This window comes from Benincasa hispida, chromosome 11 (assembly GCF_009727055.1).
Source record: "Benincasa hispida cultivar B227 chromosome 11, ASM972705v1, whole genome shotgun sequence".
Classification (NCBI taxonomy): Eukaryota; Viridiplantae; Streptophyta; class Magnoliopsida; order Cucurbitales; family Cucurbitaceae; genus Benincasa; species Benincasa hispida.
In genome coordinates this window covers 59,766,835-59,782,343 of record NC_052359.1, presented here as the reverse complement: position 1 = coordinate 59,782,343, position 15,509 = coordinate 59,766,835, and the positions used below count along the sequence as shown (strand labels likewise).

The window sequence follows — 15,509 nt, the reverse complement described above, 5'->3', positions numbered from 1 at the left end:
GACTTCCTGACCTACAATGTAGAAGAAGACCCAAAAGATCTAAAAGTTGCCCTGTCCTCAGTAGATACCAACCTATGGCAAGAAGCCATAAATGATGAGATGGACGCACTTGAGTCAAATATAACTTGGCATTTAGTAGATCTACCCCCAGGATGTAAGGCAATAGAGTGGAAATGGATCTTAAGGAGGAAACTTAGACCTGATGGGACTGTCGACAAATTTAAAGCCAGGTTAGTAGCGAAGGGCTTTAGACAGAGAGAAAACGAAGATTTCTTTGACACCTTCTCCCCTGTCACTATAATTACCTCAATCTGTGTCCTATTTTCTCTCGCTGCCCTTTATAACCTCGTAGTACTTCAGATGGATGTAAAAATCACTTTCCTAAATGGTGAACTTGAAGAAGAGATTTACATGGAACAACTTGAGGGTTTTGTCGTCCATGGTCAAGAAAATAAGGTGTGTAAATTAGACAAATCTATCTATGGACTAAAACAAGCTCCTAAGCAATGACATGAAAAATTTGACAACCTTATCCTATCTAAAGGTTTCAAGGTCAATGAAAGTGACAAATGCATCTACCATAAGTTTGATAATAACCTCTGCACTATCTTGTGTTTATATATAGATGATTTATTGATCTTTGGGTCAAACTTCCATGTCATAAATGATGTAAAATCAATATTGAGTGCGAACTTCAAGATGAAAGACTTAGGAAAAGGCAGTGTAATCTTAGGCATAAAGTAAATAGGTCTGAAAAGGGAATTTCTTTAGTTCAATCTCATTATATAGAAAAGATTCTAAAGAAATATAATTACTTTGAGTGTAAACCAGCTTGTACTTCTTATAACCCTAGTGTCAAGTTGTTCAAGAACACTCGTGACAGTGTTAATGAATCTGAGTATGCAAGCATCATAGGCAGTCTTAGATACACTGCCGACTGCACTAGGCCTGACATAGCTTATGTTGTAGGACTACTTTGCAAGTTTACAAGCAGACCTAGTAAAGAGCATTGGAATGCTATAGAAATGGTCATGAGATACTTTAAGAAAACCCAAAAACTAGGATTACGTTATCAAAAGTTTCCCACTGTCCTGGAAGGGTTCAACAATGCTGATTAGAACACTCTTTCGGATGATTCAAAGGCTACGAGTGGCCATGTCTTTAATATAACTGGTTGAGCTGTCTCTTGGAAGTTCAAGAAACATACTATTTTAGCCCAATCTACGATGGAGTCAGAAATGATAGCACTATCGACAGCTAGTGAATAAGCAGACTGGCTTAGAAGTCTGCTATCAGAGATTCCCTTATGGGAAAAGCCGGTACTGGCCATATTGATCCACTGTGATAGTACTGCAACAATCGCAAAAATTTAGAACTGTTACTACAACGAAAAGAGACATCAAATACGTCGTATGCACAGTACCATTAGAGAGTTTCTCACTACTGGTGCAGTTAGAGTGGATCACATATGGACTTATGAAAATGTGGCAGATCCTTTGACGAAAGGATTGGCCAAAGAAAGGGTTTTCAGAACCTCAGAAAGGATGGGACTCATACTTATCGAAAAATGAATCACGGTGAGGAAAACCCAACCTGTAGATTGAAGATCCCAAGAAATAGATTCAATGGATAATAACTGATCATGAGTGATATATAGTGAATCATGCTAAACCAAACACAGAGTTTCATTCCTATGACTTAAAGTCTGAGCATGATATCCTGAAGCGTAAGAAAGGTTGAACTCAGTTATTAATGAGATCTATACTTGATGATAAGTGTACCCTTGATAGATTCACCTGTGTGAATATGGAAGTGAGGGTCACTTCCTATGGAGTTTATAGGTAAACTCTCTAGAGCATTCACTAAACCGAGATTCACGTGCTATACCTTAAAAGCACGGGCTTTCGTACTATACCCTAACAACACTCTGTATGAGATGTTGTTAGAGATAGAGTTCAAAACGAAGGGTTACTCTAGTATATTCTGAATCATCTACACTATATAAAGGTTCAAGTCATAAGACACCTTTGCTTATGCACAGTGTTGTATATACTGAAACTGCTCGATGAAAATCTTTCCTCTCTTCTCGTTTTGTTTAAATTTCCAAATGGGGAATTATTGGGTACAAATTTATATTTAAAACGGTCCATTGATTATTTTAAAATGATCCGTTGATCATTTTTAAAACGGTCCATTGATTATTTTTAAAACGGCCCGTTTCAACGCTGAAGGCCTATGAAAGGCGAGGCCTTTAGCAGTTCGTAAGACACATACTTCATTTTCATAACACCCCATTTCATTTAACTCTCCTTCTCCATCTTAGCTTTCCGAGCAGTGAGTTTAGAAAGGATGTATGTTCTGATCGGTAACGGTGCATTTCCGATCGGTTTTCATTTGACTATTTTATCCTGGGGATGAAATGGTAATTTTTAAACCTGCTTGCACACTTGGGCAGAGCCGCGAAACGTCTTAAAGAGAGCAAGCTCCGTGACTTAACCTATAACGAGTTTCTGTTTTGCAGGTTTTGCTCTTCACTTGACCACCGTGCCTTGACGGTTTACAGTTCGTCGTTCTGAGGGCCCTGCCGTTTCCAACACACACACATTAAGATTATTTTTTTTATTTTATTATTTTTTAAATGGAAACGTATGCTTGAAGGTAAATCAATCTCTTATATTTCAAATAAATCAATGTATTTATTTTATAAATATGACAATGACACAGAAAAAATAGATCATTTTTCATAGGTACCCTTCATTTTCATTATCTGAACTACTTTTTCTTTTATTTTTTACAAATGAAGTAAATACAGAAAATCAAACCAACAAACGAACAATTCTCAAAGTGTGAAGTTTGTAACAAAATAATGTTCTCGGTCAGAACTCGGATATCAGCTAATCTTACACTGAAGTTAACAAATCTACCCTTATATATATATGATTAAAGTAGCTTAAAAAAGAAAAGGAAAATTGGAGGAAATAGCAAACTCGAAGGTATGTTTTGATTTTTGTCAAAAAATGAAAACAATATGATTTTTTTAGAAGTGTTTCATTTTTCACAATCTAACTTTAAGATAGTAGATTGTGACCCCACTTGTGCAAACTGTACAACGGCGACACGTGAGTGTCGACACATCTGGCAAAGACAGAGGGCCAATAGAAGTGTCGTGATGCGATCGGAGGATGGTGCATTATCCAACACCCCAACATAAGTGGATAAGCATGCCATGTTGAACATTAAGCAGAAAGACAAGCAATTGTGTGATCGGTGGTGTCGGTGACAAGCTCCGCGGGGGCCAGATGGGGCCCCAGGCCGTGACCTCAGAATGTAAGGTTCCGTCGCGAGTTTGAACGAGTGGCTCTAGAGTTAGATGTATATTGATAAGATATGCAAACACGTCGAATTTCATGTCAATCGGAGTTTAGGCAAGCGCTCTACGTTGGTGAGTGACAGTTCGCTAGTGGCAAATAGGAAAATGTTCAAAATGCACTATAGGGGGAGGCATGGTGTCAGCTCTCCACCACCTCTGGGCTCTGTGGCCTAATTGAGCTACCCCATGGCATATGCGTATATCATGGCATGGGCGAGCGTTACAAGACAAGTGTCTCGGGTGTCTTCCATTGAGAATGTGATCTCATAGACAGTGTAGGACGGCACGGGTATGCGGGCATTGCTCCCAATGGGCCAGAGGTTTAATGTAGCACCCAGTATGCCATTTTGATTCGACAAAAGCTCGGAAAGGCCTAAGTCTCGATTATGTTCAGATGGATGGATGTCCGGGAAGTCCCGAGTTAGATTGTTTTCCATGGGTTGGTTGATGATGGTTCTCGATAAGTGTGCCCAATCAGGAGAAAGGAAGCTGATGACATCTCGACACTGAGGATGGCATCCTAAGGCATCAGTGTGACTCGATAGTTTCTAGTGGCCCTATACTTGTTCAAGTTGTCCCGATAAGCAGTATAATGGCTCGGTAAAGCTCGGTAGGTGACCATTAGGCTGATAGAAGCCCGTTAAGTGCCAAAGTAGGCCGATAGATCCCGACAAGCATTGTTATGTCTTGGAAAGCCTCGATAAGTGTCTGAATCACCCGGTAAGCCCCAATAAAGGGTTATAAGCTTGTTTTGGCCCAACGAAGGGCCAGAATTCATCCCCGTGGAGTTTTGAAGCGATGTAGAAGTATGGAAGACGTGTTATTGGGAACCAAGATGGCGGAAAGAGATGCGGCGTTGTATTATGATGAACTTAGCCTCATATATGGGCAAGGTCGAGCCTCAGGACTTGGCCTAGAGTAGAGGTAAGTCGGTTAGGAGTTGCACATGAGGGAAAATACACGTACGGGCGACGTGTATGGTCGAGTGAAGTTCAGTTCCACATGAGTTGAGTTCAATTGAGGATAGAATAACCTCGCCTAAGGTCTGACGAAGCTTCAAAGAGTCGAGCAAAATGTGAATTGGGGCTTGAGCATCCCTTAAGGCTGATCATGATCACGGGTGAATCATGGTGTCGCACGGTTGGAGAAGTACGACCGTGACACCACGCACATGACATATATTTTTTTTGTCCCCAAATTTCCCCTGGTATGGTCGATTAACAGTTTTTTCAAATACTGTATAATTGTTCTACCGTGTATAAATTCTCAATAGGAATATAATGTAGATAGAATCGTCTGTTAGAAGATCGTGTATCAACTCTCAATAGAAATACATATAATGGAATTGTCGGTTATGAGACTTCAACCTAATGAATTCAAGAGATAAATCTGTCGAATTTTTCTCTCAGTTTAAAATTTGAATTAACGGTTTTATATCTGTTTTGATTTGATTTAACCACTTTTCGAAAATATTCAGAATTAATTAATCTTTAATTTGTTTATCACCATTTTGATTTTAATTTATAATCTATCTTTATGTTTTACATTATTTTATTGGTTTTTTTTATCATTTTAAATTCAAAATAAATTTTTTTTATCCTGGTTAGGATTTTACTTAATATTTTATACATATTATCTTCTAACAAACTGTATATTTCATTTAAATTTAATCATTTTTTATTTTTTAATCATCTTTTCTTTATTATCATCTTATTATGTTAAATAAGCATTCACTTTTGCATTCTTGATGTTCTCTACAACAAGTAAGGTTTCTTTCGTAGGTTTTATGGTTGATGGAGTTATAAATACAATGAAATTGTTGAAGCTTAAATGAAAATGAAATTATAAATACAGTGTAATTATAAATAAATGAACTTCCTTCATGATTTTTCTCCCCAAATTATATTTGAATTTATATTTTATTATCAAATTAGATTTATTTAACTACTTATTGAATTAATCACAATAAACAAAAATTTCCTGATTTTCTCTCCCATTTATTTTTGAACTTATTTTTTATCATCAAATTTGATTTTATCTAACTAACTTTCTATTTGCTTAAATGTTTGTTACAAATTCAATTGTATCTAAATATTTTTTTTCATTATTTTATACATATTGTTATCAAATTAGTTTGATTTTTTTTCATATTTTCGATGTTTTCAATATTTCATATAGAAACACGTAAAAATGGCTTGGTGTACTTAAAAAAAACATATAAATGGGAATTAAACTTTAAATGTTTGAAACATGTGTATATATATATTATTCAGTTATTAATATTAATATTATTATTACTATCATTATCATTATTATTATTATTAAAATAAGATTAAAAAAACCCTAGATCTCACCTTACTCATCTTCTTCACTTAGTCGTCCCCAAAATCTTTTTTTTTCACTATCAATCTCAGCAACCTTTCTTGAATTTCATCGTCTTGACTAGCTTTTGACGACCACCCTTGCTAGATCACCGAACTTTTTCGCTCGCACACATATATCCTGCTTTTGTTTCTACTTTAAACATCATTTTCAACAATGACATTTTGGTATTGATAGTGTTTAAAGTTGGCTTTCAAGATCCAATGAGAAAAATGGTCACATGGAATGAAAATGATGAAACTCCTTGCAACTAGTTTAGTGTCAAATGTAATCATATTTCCAATAGTCACATCATTCGGAAGTTGCAATTTCTTCAAATATTCAGTTGTAAACAATAACTTCACTGGTACAATCAACTTTGCTTTTTGTCAACTTGAGGGAAGTTCATCATCATAGATATCCATAAGTTTCTAATGACTCCTACTGCTAAATCAACTTTGCTCTTTCTCACCTTAAAGGAAGTCCATTGCCATGGACATCCATAAGTTTCTAATGAACCCCACTGTCTGGTCGTCATCTTCTGACATACACGCATTCTATAGATAATCAGAAGTGTAAAAGATCATACTAGGTGATTTTTAATTTTTGCTTCTGGAATGTTTAGATACTGTGTACTCATGGTTCTAGAGTGTTTAGGTAGAGAGTATTTGTGGTATTCGAGTTGTTTTTGAAGCAGTGTATCTTTGCATTATCGTTTGTACTTAATTTTGTTGTTTTAGGGTAGTTTTGTCATTTAATAATTAGTATTTTCTATTATATAAATTGATTTTTTTTTTTTTTATAATTTTGAAATCTTTTTGCCATTTTTTCAAATGAAACTTTAAAATTAGCTATTTCTCTTGTGAGTCCTTAAAAACTGGAGTAAAAACTGGAGTATATAGCATAATTTTAGGTTTCAATTCGAAAAATTTAATAAGAATTTTAGCAAATCACTTGTGGATCACGTGTTCTGACTTTTTCTAATTCCTTATTTGCCATCAATCTGATCTATAGTTATACAGTGTAATTGTTGAAAACTGAGTTATTAACATTTATATATACAGTATAATTATTAACTATTGGGTTATTAGTTTTCATCATAATCAGATTAAATAAAAACCAAAAAACGAATATATTTTTGCATTTAAACAAATAATCCTTCCTAGCTTTCTCCCCAAATATCTCTCTTCAAATAAATCTTCGAATTTGATTAATATATTTTTCTATTTAAACAAATAATCCCTCCTAATTTTTCTCCTCAAATATCTCATATGTATCTTTCTTTTCTTAATATTTATCTAAATCATTTTTTCATTTATTTATACATATTGTTATTTATTTGTTTTCATTTTTTTCCAATGTATTCGTTTGTATTCTTATCATGTCTTATTTAATATTATATTAATATGAAGTTATGAAATTTAACTATCATATATTTACACATATAGTGTAGTTGTAGTGTGAAGTTATAAAGACTTTAACCATCATTTTTCATGATTACTAATTATAACGCTATATTGCATCTTCTTAAAACTCTATCAATATAATATGGTAATTAGCTAATATACATTTACAAACACAGTATAATAGTAATATAAAGTGATTAGATTTAACTAATTTACCTTTACACATACAGTGCTAAGGTAAGTTATGAGGTTTTATGCAACACTCATAACCTTTAAAAAAAATGGTTATTTTTAATCAATTCAAATTTAATTATGGATTTTGTCTTTGAAATAAGTGTGGGCTCGATAAAATCAAAATATGGCTTAATTTGACTTTAATAGATTAAATTAAAATATTTTAGTTTTTATTATTTTGAATTGGAGATTTTGAATGTAAGTTTCATAATTTTGGAAGTCTAATGTATTTATTTTAATTTAAAATTTTTAGAATCAAAATTGAGTTTATTGGAAAGATTATCTAGAAGATATCGATATATTGGGAATTTAAGATGGAAAAGAGAAATTATTATTATTATTATTATATAAACATATTTAAATAAGTTTTTAAAGTTAAAATAATATATAAAAAAATAAAATAAAGTTAAACAAATTGGAGAAAAAAAATCTAGTTATCCTAACCGCTGCACAAAGCCCTCCCCCCTCCCCCCACCCCTCCTTCGCATGAAGAGCAACACTCTTTGCTTCACACTCTTTGCTTCACACCAGTATCCATGTCATTCTGTTAGAATGCAGTCCACCACACGTCATCGTTTTTGTTGAAACTGCAGTCATCGCGAAAGTTTGCTTCGATAAGTGCCATGGATCTTCCTATATCATTCACTCTCTTTTTCTCATTTCCTCTCTCATTCTTTAGATTTCTTTTCCACCATTAATTACCAGACACCATCACTATTGCTGCCATTGGGGTCGTAAGAAGAGTTGGTCATCAGTGTTTAGGTGATATTTAGGTGATTATCGGGAGCTTTTGTTGTAGGTTTTTGTTAAAGTTTTGGTTTTTCTATGACATGATTGGCTTCAAATTAAATTAAGGATTGTTTTAGAGTTTAATTTGGTGGTAATTTTGGTTGCTATCTAACAAAGGATGTTGGACGACATCTGGTTTAATGTAATGCAATAGGTGGTCATTCAAACCGCAAAAACTGAACCATTTCTAAAAATCGAACCGAACCGAACCAAAAACTTAGTGAAACCGAAAAATGCGGTTCGATCTGATTTGAAGAAATTTTAAAACCGAATTAATTTGGTTCGATTCGGTTTCACTTTTGAAAATCGAATTTCAAAACCGAACCGAACCGTTTTTAACTAATATATTTATTTATTTATTTATATATTTAAAAAAGAGTAAATCCGAATTTAAAACCGAACCGCTTTTAATTTAAAGAACAAAATTGAATTTAAAACCGAACCAAACCGAACTGCTTTTTAATTAAAAAAGAATATGACATGGATTTTTTTAAAATGTCAAAACCGAATTTGAAACCGAACCGAACCACATATACGTGGTTTGGTTCGGTTTCACATTTTAAAAAATTCGGTTAGGTTCGGTTTGACCACCAAACCGAACCGTTTCCACCCCTAATTACAGTGTATTTGCATTGAATTAACTTCTTTGGATTTTATTTTGTTTGTGATATATGATTTAATCAGGTTTAGTGTGAATGGGTAATTTGGATATTTTCTAATTAATATTTTTTATTTTAAAAAATTGTTTTGCTATTTTTACGTTTTTTAAATTTTTTTGCTACTTTTCCAAATGAAATTTTAAAATTTGCTATTTATCTCATCAAGTGAAAAATAGATTCAACACCCAATGAGACTCGTTATTCCCAAGGCTCGGGCTTTCCAACTAAAGAGGCCCATTTTAAGGGATGTAAGTCTTTTATGAGGGCTAGCCTACTCTCTTTTCTTGGGGGGATTTCTACATAAAAATCCTAAAGAATAGACACATATTAGTTAATGTCTTGATCATTTCATTTTTTATAAAAAGACCTATTGGCCTCCTTATTTTCACTAGTATCAGTAGTTATTTACAATTTAACCTTCACCTACGTTTTATTTATTTATTTATTTCTCTCTCCCCCATACATACTCTCTCTCCTATGCATATTCTCTCTCATGCATATATTCTTTCTCCCCAATAATATATTTCATATATTCTCTCTCCCATAATTCACACTCATTTCTTCCTCCAACCCTCCCCCCTCTCCTTTCTCCTTCCAGCGGTGTGAATTGCAGGCGGTAAACGACAACGTGGGGAGAGAGAATCTCTGACGATGGTTCGAGCAGACGACAACGTGGTTGTAGATGGATGGTGTGAGATGGCATGGTGCGAGGCGAAGCTTCCGGCATTGAGCGCGGGCAAATCCGACGCGGACTCGGGCAGATCCAGTTGACGGCAAATGGACGACGTGGCAAAATTTTCGGCACCGAGCGTGAGCAAACAGATGATGTGGCAAAGCTTCCGGCATAGGGCCCGAGCAGATCTGCGTGCGGACTCAGGCAGGGTTAGTTGATGGAGCTAGGCAAGAAAATTCGGTCGATGGTGGGGGTTTAATATAAACGATGATGATATATATATTGTGATATATATAATTTTATATAAATGATGATGATTTTTGTATTTAGATTTCTTGTTTGTGATATATATATATATATTTTATGTTGAACATCAAGTCCATCTATGATTTATATACTATGTAGATATTTTTTTCCTTTGATTTTTGACTACTTAGAATTTATGATATATGATATATACACATTTGTATATATGTTCTAAGGTATATTTAAATATAACCATGAATATTTGAGTAGTTATCAAATATATTTCATATATATTTTTAGAATGTTTCCACATAAAAAACGGAATATATTACATGTAGAAGTGAACAAACAATGAAACATTTCACATAATAACAAAAATCAACATAAAAAACAAAATAGAAAATAAAATCATATTAGAAGACATTTTCTCGCTCCAAATGAAAATGGAAAAAAAAAATATCAAATGCATTTTATCTCTACAATCAAAAAAGGGAAAAATCATAATAAATGCATTTTCTCTCTTCATAATAAATGCATTATATGGTGATTTATGTTAAATATTGAATTTATATATTGTGGTATATTTCACATATTGGTTAAAATATTTTCAAATACCTAACAAAATGTTCTTAGATATATTTTAAATAACCATGAATCGGCAAAAAAAAAAAAAAAGTGAAACCAAAACCAAAATAGAAAAAAAAATCATTAAATGCAGTTTCTCTCTCCATTTGAAAATATGGAGGAAAAAAATTATATTAAATGAATATTCTCTCTCTCCATAATAAATGTATTTTAGAAAGTTTGAAAATAGGGAAATATATATAAAAATCGAGAATAAAAATAATAAAAAATGGTAAATTTGTCCAAAAATAATACTAAAAGTCTTTATTGAAAAAATTCAAATTTAAAAACATTTTTGAAATATAGGGCCTAAAGAAGGTTTTTTTTTTCCTTAATGTAAAAAATCCTTCCCCCCTCCCATTCCATCCTTGAACAGAAAAATAAAATCAACGAAGTTTGAAAAGGCATAGTCGACTCTAATTCTCAATATAAGTTAACTTTTAGTACGATTCTAAACGAAATAATGTAAGCTTATAAATATTATGAATTTGTGTTTCAAAACAAATACTTTAGCTTAATTATGTTGTTCGACTAAAATAATATTCAACGAAAGTTTGATAAATGTCAATGATAAAATGATTTTAACTTTGCAGTAATTAACATGTCCTTTCTCTTTAGAAGTTGAATATTCGATTATTCATTCTTGCAATCGTACTAAAAAGAATGATAAATGTCAATATTTATACATCATGTACACTTGGATAACTTAAATGATTAATTTGAAAAAAATATGACCATTTATAAAAGTGTGACCCATTTACAAGCAAAGGAAAAAATGAACTTCCACTTCATCATTTTGTGACAAAAACTCAATCAACAGTGACATTGGGAATCTTTACATACATATAAACTTCAACTTGATTATTGGCCTTTTCCCTTTCATTTATTATTCACTTGTCTTACAACACTACAATTTATCCTTTCACTCTCTCTTTTTATTTCTATTAAAAAAATAAGTGAAAGAAAAAAAATTGAAATACGGTCTATATATTTTGAAGTTTGTCTAATTTTTAATTTATGTAGTTTCAGTTGTTCACTTTTAGTTTTTGTACTTTTAATACGAATTTTTTTCTTATCTATTAACATTTTTACTATAAATTTTGAAAGCATATTCATACATTGTATTCCTTTGTATGAAAATTATTCTTATTATTATTAATTAACCAATTTCAATAAAAGTTAACTTTGAAAGACTAACTTTATGATATATTGAACTTACAATAATAAAAAGTACAATGGCTAAAATTAGACAACTGAAAGGGGATTAAAATTGAACAAACTTGGGAGACCAAAATGATTAAATTATATACACAAAGTACAGTTTTTTTCATTTATTCTTTTTTACAACATTTTAGGTTGTAATAACAAAATAGCAAAAGTGAAAGATAAATCCATCTGTACATAATTCATAAGAATTGCTATCATGGTTGAACTAAAAAAAATGTGCCAAAAACATTTGACTATGGGGACCAAAATTATATTCAAAATTGGCTTGTTTGTATAATTATTGTTTGTTTGTTGTTTTTTTTTTTTTTTGAATAAAAAAGGGGGGAAATCCTCTTCAAAACTGTGAAAGGATAACTTGTAAATTATACTATTACTGTGTATATATGTTGAAGAAAAAAAAAAAGAATTGTTTGAAAATAAAAAAGAATTTTATTGAATTTCAAATGCAACAGTTTTAGCCCAAGACTTGAGGTGTTTCTTCATGTCAGAGGTTGAAGAAACCTTTGGCATCCTTAGATTTAAAAGAGGAGAATTTGATCTTTTTATTGTCCATGCCTCTGAAAGATATGGTCTTGCTATATCTCTCTTCTTATCATCATCATTTTCGTCGTCGTCGTCGTCGTCTTCTTCTTCGAGATTTTGTTTGTTTATTTGATCAGTTCTAAGCCTTTGTAAGCCAGGTAGCAACTTCACCATTCGAGGGCTCAAATTTTCTTTCTTAAATTCAAACCCTAAGTCCATAAACCCTTTAACTTCTTCAAGTTCCAACTCCCCCAAGCTTTTACAACTTGTAGATTTGTTCAATTTTGTTCCCACTACACACAAGAGTTCTTATCAATATATAACATAAATTATATGTAACTCAATTGAGTTTCCAAAGCTTAATTATGATGTTCGTTATAAAAATTTTGATTTTATATTGAACCTGAAAGTTTGAGATTGTTGAGACTTTCTTCACTTGGCTCTTTCTTCCCATCTTGTTTGTTTTTGTCTTCATCATTACTATAGTAATCCTGTTAAAACCAAACATAAACTGTTTTTGACGTGATATATACGTTTACAGTCTCGTCATTCATTTTCTCCTTAATTAATATTGAAAATCATTGTCGGACTTATTAATCACGTTGATTTTTTAAGCTTGAAACAAATAACTTGTTGGATATATCATAACTTAATCAAGATGAACTTAATGATGTATCGCAACAGGATGAAGGAGAGATCGAGGGTTACCTGTGAGACGAGGGAGATGTTGTCGGAGGAAACCGAAGGGGACGGCGAAGAGGAGGGAAGAATTGATTGATCCATTAGAGGTGAGAATGGGAGAGGGGAGGGAGAAGGGGAAGAAGGGAAGTTTGTGAAATGAAAAGATGATGTGTTGAGAAAATTGGGAATATGGGAACTCAATGGATCTGACCAAAGAATGATTTGGTGGTACCAAAGGCGATCCATGGTTGAAACTAGACATAAAGTATTTGTGTTCATAGCCATGGAAGAGAGGGAGAAAGAAAATAAGAGTGAAAGAAAGGGAGAAAAAAGGAGTATAAGTTTGGGATATAAAAACAATGGAAGAGGAGAGAGTTGTGGTGGAAATGAAACAACAAGGAATGAGTGAAAGCCAAAAGGAAAAAAAAAAAATAATAATTAACAAAGAATAAGTTTGAGTGGAAGTGGACTCCCTTTGGAGGAATATTGGAGGATGTGGTCACAAGTGAATATGAATCCATATCTTTAGGTTCTTTTTTTTTCTTTTTATCGTAAATTACTGTTTTGCCCCCATATTGTAGGTACAAGGGCAACTCTTTTTAGAAAATTATTCTCTCACTTGATTTGAGTTTTAGTGATGTGTCAGAGCAAATAGATTAAATGATTGAGGGTTAAATTACAATTTTTATTTTCATGGTTGGAAGAAAATTATAATTTAGTCTCTATAATTGAAAAAAAAAAAATTATAAATAGTTTCTATGATGGTTTGATAAAATCTTTATAAATATAGTTTTCGTTACAAATGATTTTGGACCGAAAAGTATAATAAAATATAGTAGAGACAAAAACAATGAGCCCGAGAAATAACAAGATTTGAAAAAAAAAAAAAAAGCATCCGAAGCTTAAAATGGGAGATGGTAGGGGTGTTCAAAAAACCTTATGACCCGAAAAAATTGATCAAACCAATCCAACCTGTACGGTTTGGGTTGGGTTATCAACTCATTTGGGTTGGATTAAGTTTAAATAAATGAAAATTTTATGGGTTGGGTTGATTCATGGTTCACCTAATATAATCCAAACCAACCCGAGTTTATTATTAACTTTAAAATATATTTTTTATTACTTATAAAACAATTATTTATACATATATTAATTTTAGTTTTATTTAATTTCAATATTTTTTGAATAATTTATTATTTAACAACTTTTAAAAGTAGTTTCTTTACACTTTAAAATTTCACTATATAAATTGAAATTGAGTTGTTAATCTTAATTCAATATATGAAAATAATCAAATTCGATTTTTACATATTTACGTTTTACTTCCTTTTAGAACAAAATTTTAAATAAATAATCCGATCAACCCGAACCAACCCAACCCAAATATTTCATGGTTGGGTTGGGTTCATTTTTTAATAAACGTTGGTTGAAAAATTTACAATCCGAACAATTGGGTTGAGTCAAAAAAGTATTTCAACCCAATCCAACCCAACTCATGAACACCCCTAGGAGATGGTTAGCTCGGGTCAAGGCCCAAATCAATGTGAAATAGTTAATGAGGCAAGTCCTATACATGCACCAACCTAAAACATCATCAGACCAAAATAGGCTTAAGGGAAGGTGCTCGACCTTGGCCTAGCTAAATGAGAAATAGAGTATGCCCCTCAACCTGGTGAGTTGAAGACTTATCCCAAAGCGATTTTGAAACTCTATTGAGACAACCTAGGTCAGTTACTCTTATGAAAATATCATGATAGTATGTGGAGAGATGTAAGTTCATTCTCCATTCACAAGCTATTAACTTGCTATGCCGATCCACTATTTGACTTAAAACATCAAAGAGTATGTAGCAAACACCACACAGGTGTGTATATCTTTCCATTTTTTAGATCACGTTCTTTCCTCTATAAAACAAATTTATCCTATGTCACGTGAAGGTAAATCTCTTGTTCTCTATACGAATTTTGGCATCAACCATTCATACCCTAGAAAATATTTATGAATATTTTTTTTTATTAAAATATATAATCTAAAATCTAATTATAAATTAAGAATTAAATTTTAAAATTTTCCAGAAACCAAGTTTTCAATTTAATCATGTTTTTTTGTTAGGTCAAATTCTTTACCTTTTGTAATATAATTGAGCAGAATATTATCCTTTCCATTGGCTATTTGTCCGTGATAACTTTTGAGAGGTTGAGATACGACTATTTACACAATATATTAATATTGAATGAAAAGATAAATAATAAGGGACGTCATAAATATTTTGTTATATATTAAATAATTGTAAATGCGTTGTGTTACCAACAAAAGGGCATTTGGTCTAGTGGTATGATTCTCGCTTAGGGTGCGAGAGGTCCCGAGTTCAATTCTCGGAATGCCCCTGTATTGTTAAATTTTTTCTATTTGGGCCTGCAGTAATTCCGGCCCAAATTTGAAATGGGTCAGGCTTTTGCTAGAGGGCTTGGCAAATTTGGGCTGCGTTTCTTGAGAACCAACCTATCATTTACTGCACGGTGAGAAATGGGTTAACAAGAGAGGAAAAAAAAAAGAGTTTATTTATGGGCTAACAAAAGAAATAACAAATAGTAAGTTTCATTTTAATAAATGACAAAAAAATTTCGAAATTAGATAAATGGCAAAAAACTTGTCTGAATTATTTATTTCAAATTTTCAATGGATCAAAATAATCTTATCAAATCTTACTTATTAGT

The 15,509-nt window shown here is 32.3% G+C and overlaps 1 protein-coding gene and 1 non-coding gene across 3 annotated transcripts; one reads left to right on the top strand and one right to left on the bottom strand.

Annotated features, from left to right (window-relative positions):
• Positions 1-11,845: 11,845 nt before the first annotated feature.
• Positions 11,846-13,215, bottom strand: LOC120090009. Of its 2 annotated transcripts, XM_039047482.1 has the most exons (3): positions 12,820-13,209; positions 12,515-12,602; positions 11,846-12,404 (listed from the first exon to the last, which is right to left on the bottom strand). In XM_039047482.1, exons 1-3 carry the CDS (start codon positions 13,075-13,077, stop codon positions 12,019-12,021), a joined length of 732 nt encoding a protein of 243 aa, XP_038903410.1. In that variant the 5' UTR covers positions 13,078-13,209; the 3' UTR covers positions 11,846-12,018. The 2 variants fall into 2 exon arrangements, with proteins under 2 accessions (XP_038903410.1, XP_038903412.1); XM_039047484.1 differs by lacking the exon at positions 12,515-12,602 and having other exon boundaries at positions 12,820-13,215.
• A 1,892-nt stretch (positions 13,216-15,107) lies between these two features.
• TRNAP-AGG lies at positions 15,108-15,179 on the top strand. Its single transcript has one exon. It is a non-coding gene; the product is annotated as a tRNA-Pro (tRNA).
• Positions 15,180-15,509: the final 330 nt, after the last annotated feature.

Excerpts from the sequence above, each read along its gene's own strand:
- LOC120090009 (XM_039047482.1), bottom strand. The coding sequence starts at position 13,077 with ATGGCTATGAACACAAATACTTTATGTCTAGTTTCAACCATGGATCGC. Across the intron at positions 12,603-12,819 it reads ACATCTCCCTCGTCTCACAG|GATTACTATAGTAATGATGA; the intron begins GTAACCCTCGAT and ends TGGTTTTAACAG. Across the intron at positions 12,405-12,514 it reads CAACAATCTCAAACTTTCAG|TGGGAACAAAATTGAACAAA; the intron begins GTTCAATATAAA and ends TCTTGTGTGTAG.